The sequence below is a fragment of the Sinocyclocheilus anshuiensis genome, unplaced genomic scaffold, assembly GCF_001515605.1.
Source record: "Sinocyclocheilus anshuiensis isolate Anshui unplaced genomic scaffold, SAMN03320099.WGS_v1.1 scaffold466, whole genome shotgun sequence".
Classification (NCBI taxonomy): Eukaryota; Metazoa; Chordata; class Actinopteri; order Cypriniformes; family Cyprinidae; genus Sinocyclocheilus; species Sinocyclocheilus anshuiensis.
Genome location: NW_015544159.1, coordinates 325,700 through 333,427, shown reverse-complemented (window position 1 = coordinate 333,427; position 7,728 = coordinate 325,700). Strand labels below are relative to the sequence as shown.

The window sequence follows — 7,728 nt, the reverse complement described above, 5'->3', positions numbered from 1 at the left end:
TCTAATTATTGGTTACATCAGAAATGGATATTATATAATAGCTGCTTTTATGAACATTTTAGCAATTAAAAAATATAAAAAAATTATTTTTTACACGGCACCCCGGTTGGGAAACACTGCCCTAGACTAATGTCCTCTAAACTAAAATCCCATAATTAATAATAATAACCATAAATTAAAAATTAAATAAATAAAGGAATAATTTGCCCAAAAAGAAATTCAAACACATGCTGAAAATGTACTCACCATCCAGTATGTAATTGAGTTTGTTTCTTCATTGGAACCGATTTGGAGAATGCTTACACCAATGCTTACCAATGTATCCTCTGCAGTGAATGGGTGCCGTCAGAATGAGAGTCCAAACAGCTGATAAAAACATCACAATAATCCAATTAACATATTGTTAATCCAATTAACATATAGCTGCGTGTCCTTTATCCATAATATTGTTTTCTCCAGTGAAAAAGTAATCTCGTCTGAATCAGGAGAGAAATATGCAAAGATCAAGCACCATTTACAAGCAAAAACAGTTCTAAACAAATACGTCTTGTGGATTATTGCGATGCTTTTATCAGCTGTTTGCACTCTCATACTGACGGCACCCATTCACTGAAGAGGATCCATTGGTGAGCAAGTTTTTGGGTGAATTATACTCACAGAAAGTTTTGTTTCCCATATCAGACTACTGTATATCTGCATATTTATCAATACACACACACTCAGTTCTTCACAGTTCTACATTATTTGTCAGAGTTTGTGGCAACCTTGCAAAAACGTAATGGACATTGTCTTCAAAACGTCATCTCAAGGAAACGCTGTCTCATCTCATGCTTTTAAATCTGCTAAACATTTAAAGACTTTGTCACATCTGACAGTCCAGTTTGAGATAAAGAATTAAAACACTTTCTGCATATGAAATAGCAAGGTTTTATTGTAATGATCTTACTTTATTTCCGTGCTGTTATCTCTTCACAGGAGAGGCTACGGGCATCAGGAGGTATGTATTTTTATTCTTTGGAATTGCATTGTTTGAATGATGTCTCATCTTGAGAGAGTTTTATTGGCAATCATTTTTATCAGTTGATGATATTTAATAGGGAAAGTGATGAGAAAGGAAATAAGTATTTGTCAAGATCCCATCTTTAAAATTGCTGAAGGCTAGATCTGTCTGTTTGGAGATTGGCTTGCTGATAACATTTCTCAAATATTTTTGTTCTTAGGAAGTTCGATTTTATGAGTTCCAAAGTGTTTAAATAAAGCAATAAGCACAGCACTCTGAGTGGCTTATTGCTTTTATAAAACAGTAGCAACAGCAATATGATCAATAAATAGTTGCATTAAAATACAGTTCATTTTAAACGGCTCTCTGGAATCCTTGATTCTAATTGGTCAATCACAGAATACTGTAAGTATTTTTTATATTGCCATTAAAATATATAATTAAACAGTGTGTAAATACATCTAAATGCCACTTCCGATGAAGCTTCTGTTTTTCCTCTGCATTGAAAAGATGAATTTTGTTGATACTGATTTAATTTGCCTGGTAACAGCCCAAATGTTTTATTATTCTAAATAACTGATTCCTTTAACAGTTGTTCCATGTTTTTTGCATAGCTGTGAAACAGTATTTAATGTCTATATTTATTTATTTGCTAATCAGGTGTAATTTGTGCAGTCAGATAATTACCACTAAATCAACCCCTTTAGGGTAATACAAGGCAGTATTTTGTGACAATGACTGTACAAGCAACATAGTAACTTGCCACATTATAGAATATGCTCACAGCTATGCATTTATTTGAAACTTTGCTTCAAAGCAGCTTATCTAATTAAAATTTGGATTAAGAACTATCCATTAGTAAGCTAACACTTTTGAATGCTCTATGATAGAATTTTATTTTTTATTTTTTTTATGGAAAAACATTCATATTGGATTCAATAATTTCTTCTCTGAAAACTCTGTACTATACAGTGGGGTCCTAAAGTCTGACAACACTAGTTTGCAGTTTTTCTAACTGAATAGCTTTTTTCCATACTAACTGATTTATCAGCGTAACTTGCTTGAAAAGCTGGATTAAAAATTAACAAGATTTATCAGAAAGTGTTCGCTGAAAGTAAATCTGATCTTTTGTTCAAAGATTTTCTCAATTGTTTCTTTGATGCATTCTTCAAAGCCCTAAAACTTTATTTCCAGGTTTAACTTCAGATTTTATTTTGAGTTGCTGATTTTCAGTGTAATCACAGACTTGTTGATCCAACTGTATTTATTTTATATCTTCTATTATTCACTTTCACATAGATTAAAACATTTTATATTCCTCTTTTTCTCTCTTTGTTTCTGCACTGTTTCTCTGTTGAATGCTGTGCAGCAACAGCAGTTGCTTCGGCCCTCCCTCTTGAGACCAGAGGTAGAGAATCTCAACTTTTATACTCGCAGCAACTTCCTGTTGAGCTGAGCATGCTGTAGTACATATTTTAATGAACATGAATGTTTAGGCACAATACGCAAATATTATTTTTTATGGCCAAATAGCTTTGAAATGAATAAATACAGAAATGTATTTTTCCCCCCTTTGAAATGGACAGTACTTTCATCTGATTTCCCCAAGGATTTTGCCTAAAACAGTGCGCTCTTTGCATTATAACTCTTTGTTCTGCTCACAGGAACTCTCTATGGAGTCTGGTATCGACCCGGGACAGGACTATTATACACAGGATTACTATAATTATGACCATGGGTGAGTGTGCATTCACTGGTCGAAATGTGCTGCTGGCCCAAATCAAATTGGTCAGATATGTGTTGGACCTGCTGCATTTAATCATTTTGTACGATTTCTAGGACTATTTTATGTGGTTTTCAGATGATGAATCTTGTCATTTTTCTCTAAACATTGTGGGCCACCTGTTTGTGTCTTATTGAATGTAATAGCAGTCATTATTTACTGATGCTTGTGCAAGGTGAGCTGTCCATATGGAACCCAATTGGCAGGAAAAAAATATAAATAGGTATTATAAATCAATGGACCCCTGAGGGAAGTGGTGGTAATTGCAGACTATCAAAGCTATTTGAGCAAAACGGAATGCTGGCCAAGTTTTCTTACTGTCTTATACAGTAGGTCATACAAATGTGATCAGTAGCAGTCCCCCACTGTATACCACATTGGTCTTCAGTGTATCCATCTATTCTCAATAAATCCAAATGAAAACCTCCATGGCTACAAGCTAGTGAGGATCAATATAATCAGCCTGTTTCCTGTTAAATTGGCCGCCTAAGCTGCATTTGGATTCAGACAGCCTGCTGCTCCCCAAGAACACTCAAAGTTCTTAATGAAGGTCTGTTTTGACCTTTTCCGCTCAGTGTTATGAAGAGGTTCTGTTGCTTAATCTTACTTGTTGGATTTGCCTTTTATTTCTCTGTCCCAGAACATTCATAAAGTTTTAGTTTTGATTTAGGGGACAGTAGGGACAACGTTTTTGCTCATTTATTCATACATGTTTGCATTGGTATGTGTGTGGGTGTGTTTGAGGTATATGCAATAATCCTGTATACTTGTCTTTTAGCTATGACTTGCCTCAGTATGGGAGTCGTCGGAAGCTGATCTCTCCAGCAGGGATGTATGATGAATATGGAGAGGTGATCATGGAAGATGACGGCAGCTTCTACTACAGCCCACACGAATCCGAGGGAGAGGTATCACATTTTAATTATTTCTGTTTTCTTAGTTTAACCCAATACAACATGCAGTATTTTTTAATAAAGTCAGTTTTATATCTAGAGCAAGGATGGGCAATTCCGGTCCTGGAGGGTTCAGGATTCTCTTTCCTGCAGAGTTTTGCTCCATCCATAACTGGAAATTACAGGCAAATTGTTTGATTGTGGATGAAGCTAAACTCTGCAGGACAGTGGCCCTCCAGGACCAAAACTTGCCCATCCCTGATTTATGTCATCATTCCCTCTTCTATCATGTTTTGATTTTTACTGTCACCACCCATGTAATGATATATGATGCAAAATGTCCAGTAATCATTGACTTCACTTTGAAAGGTCAGCAGCCAATGGGGTTAAAGTTAAAATAGTTTGAACTTCAACCATCATGTTAATGCATTTGCATTTAACATGGTACTGGGGGTAAGGTTGTACCATGAGTGACACTTCTCTCAATGCATTGGGGAATGCTGACATGAGTCATGTGAAGTCACAGAGATGATGGGTGATCTGAATTGTTGATTAGATATTCTGAATGATAAAAATCCTGGACTAATATCAATGTAATAGGTTGCAAGGCAAGGCAGAAGGCCAGCTCCCCCTCCAGGCAAGGCTCCACCACGAAGGCCCCCTAGACTAGCTTTTGGAGACCAACCTCCAAGGCTTGAGCAACACCTGCCTGGACCAGTTGAAGGCATTACACACCCTTACAGCTCAAAGACTGAAACTACACTCAAAGCATCTATAAAACTCGGCCAAATGTTTGACAAAAGATCCGGCCCAGTTCCAGCTCCATTCCACCTTCCATGGAAGAACAACAGAATATTTCCAATTGTAGTTCCTGAGGAGAAAGGAGGAAGTACTGATGACCCCAAAGCAATCACGATGCAACATTCAAACAGTGTGGAGAGTGGCATGGTCATTGATGGCAGCTATTTCCAGACTAAAGAAGCCATTCCTTCAGCAAAGACAAGACTTGGCAAAGTTTTAAGTCAGATGAACATCTTTAAAACATTGCAGACTCAGAATAACTCTCTGAGTAGTATTAGTGGGACTGTAGATCATGGAGGTAATAGAAGCGTCCCAGTCTCTTGGTCACTCAGTGAGTCAGAGAGGGAATCACAGAGAATCCCTGGTGATAGTGTGGAAAGTCAGCAAGAAAGAGGTAGGAGCGGGGAAGACATCATTCAACAGTCTTACACTGGGAGTTCCATGTCATTCACTCCTTATCATACATACAGACTCCAAGAGAGCACACATATGAGTAGTTTAGACTCTGATGATGATCAAGAACAGAGTCCTGTTGATTCAGACAGGGAGAGCCAAACAAAAACTCAGCTAGATGACACTGAAATAGAGTCAAAGACAGAATCAGATTCAGAACAAGACACGGAGACTGAGAAAGAAACAGAGACAGAACAAGAGTCAGACACCGAGAGAACATCGGAGACAGAGAACGAGTCAAGCTCAGAGGAAGGTAGCAGTGGAAAAGAAAGCGTCAACTCAGAGGATAGTGGAACAGTATCATCTGTCAGATCTTCTCGGTCCAGACACAGCAGCACAACATCCCAGAAATCAGTAACCTCCACCTACAAGAGAAGGAGCAGCAGATCATCTTCAGAACCTGCAACTACATCCACCCACATGAAAGCATTAGAAGAGACCATCCTGAAGGAGGATGAGGACAATCAGGAAGAAAATGGGCAGATGGGAGAAGGCCGACGTAAGGATCCAAGGTCTAGGTCTAAGAGCAGTGATTCTCTGGAGAGTAGACGTGATTTGAATTTCCACAGCATGAGCAGATTCTCTATGACAAGCAGTAGTGTAGCTAAGGCTTTAGAGATCGACAAACTCTCTCCTATAGATGAGAATGAAGAAAGGGAAATGTCTCCAGAGAGAGGTGGTAGCCCGGGTGATAGTTCAAGCTCTTCGGATGGAGCAAGAAACCTTGAAGTAGACGGGGAGGATGAGGAGTCTAATTCAGACGCAATTGAGACCGTCGGTGCCTCCTGAATTATATTCTGATATGTTCAGTAAGACTGGCCATTGCCTTTATTTCTTGTGTTGAACTTTTTATTGGCCTTTTGAATGTCTTCATCTGGTTGGAGTTCTTCTTCTTGTTTTCTTCTCGCTGAGCACAACTTGGCATTTCTCCTTAACCTTTACTGAATAACATGCATGCTATTTCATTGGTGGTCTTACCTTTAGAGGTCACCCTTCAAAAGTTTAGGTCAGCAATTAATGTTCAGATCAAAATTAGGTTAGTTTTTGTTGTTTTCAAAAAATCCTGTAATCCAATGGCATTCAGTCCATGAGCACATTACTTTTAATGAGCTCATGAAGGGACATTTAGTGTGTGTTTGGTTGTTTCGCTTTTTAATGACAAACAGTGGTGGTCCGGGAGGGAATCTTCTGTATTCATCAAACCTGCTTTATTTATAGTATTCTCTTGAAATTATCTTGATAATTAACACATTATAATAATCTTTCTTATAACCAAACCAATATTTGTCAATATATGAAAAAATGGAAGAAATCACGCAGTGCCGTCTACAAACATTTATGAATGAATAGAGAGCCCCGCCATACAAATAGCAAAACACAGATCTTTTTACATTATATGCATCTTTTATGCACACTATTAAGAAATCTGTAAAAACAACAGTTAATTTCATATATTTAGTTGTGCATTTTTGAGAAGACTTTCCTCCTCGGACAGAACACCACTGTTGCGTGCTGTTTAAAATGAAAGTCTGTTATTAAGTAGTCGTCTTACACTTGTTTTCTTTTTTCAGTATGGTAGAAAAAAGAGGATCAAGCTTATTGTAGACCGTGAATACGAGACCAGTTCAACTGGAGAAGAAAGTGCACCTGAATCACACAGGAACCGCCTATCTAATGTGAACAGCCACAGCAACATTAATGGGAGCATATACTTGGCTCAGAACGGCTCAATAATCCGGACACGACGGGTTGCGCACACCAACAACATCAAGCTCAACTCTCCAGTACGACTGGGAAAGCACTTTAAGAAACTGGACAAACTTGCTGTTACACATGAAGAGCGAATTCCTTTAAACAGCCCCGTAATCACAGGCGCATCAGTAGGTGAACAGAACCTCACAACCAGGCTTTCCAGTGGGTCCCTGACCTCCAGCACTACAGGCCCAGACAGTATAGCTTCAAAATCAAACGTGGCGAAAGGAGGGGGTGAAAGAATGCAAAATGGTGATGAACAAGAGACCACAGTGGACAATCAGGAAATGAGGGACCCTTTAGGATCACATAGTGACCGCACCCAGTCAGATGAGGAGGAGCTCTGGATGGGGCCTTGGAATAACCTGCACATACCAATGACAAAACTGTGACTTCTGACATGCAGATGCTCTATTGTCTTAAAGAACTTGGGGGGAACATTTTTCGTGCTTTTTATAGTTTAAAAGGCTAAATCAAATGTCTGCTGAAGTGTATTTTTGGTAAATGGGTCATCAATGAAAATAATTGTGATGAATCTAATGTGGACTAATGTGGACTACATTTGCTTAATGCCATAGCCATTTGAATGGACTTGCACCAGAGTTGAAAGTGCAATATTTTTGTGCTTTTTTATACCAAGTTATATCAAAACAGAATTATTCAGTATATGGACACATTCTGTTACAGATACTTGCCAAACTGAACTGAACAACTTTTGTTGCTGTTGTTTTATTTTTATTTGTTAATTACATGATGTGGCGATTAATTAATCTAATTAATTGCAAATTAATCGCACATCAAATTTGGCTGAGAAATTACTCCCAAAGATAATTTAAAGTCATTGTTGTTGTGTAAAGCATCAAACAGACATTACAAAAAGTAGCTTCAGCAAGAAATATTTTGTTTGATAAAATTGATTACATATACTCTTTTGGACCATGAGGGTGAGTAAATGTACCTCTCGCGGAACTTTGATATCATACACCGATCGGTCTGTGCAGCGCCGCTTCAAAGCCAACACGCATATGGCCAATGGCTCAATGCGC

The 7,728-nt window shown here is 38.1% G+C and overlaps 1 protein-coding gene across 1 annotated transcript in view; it reads left to right on the top strand.

The window, feature by feature from the left end:
- pcdh15b (protocadherin-related 15b) overlaps positions 1 to 7,114 on the top strand; it is a 216,475-nt gene extending 209,361 nt beyond the window's left edge. The window contains exons 34-38 of the mRNA XM_016495480.1: positions 976 to 997; positions 2,370 to 2,408; positions 2,665 to 2,738; positions 3,562 to 3,691; positions 6,502 to 7,114. Coding sequence (XP_016350966.1) covers positions 976 to 997; positions 2,370 to 2,408; positions 2,665 to 2,738; positions 3,562 to 3,691; positions 6,502 to 7,074 — 838 coding nt within the window. The 3' untranslated portion in view covers positions 7,075 to 7,114. The remainder of the gene's footprint in view (positions 1 to 975; positions 998 to 2,369; positions 2,409 to 2,664; positions 2,739 to 3,561; positions 3,692 to 6,501) is intronic.
- The last annotated feature ends 614 nt before the right edge of the window (positions 7,115 to 7,728 follow it).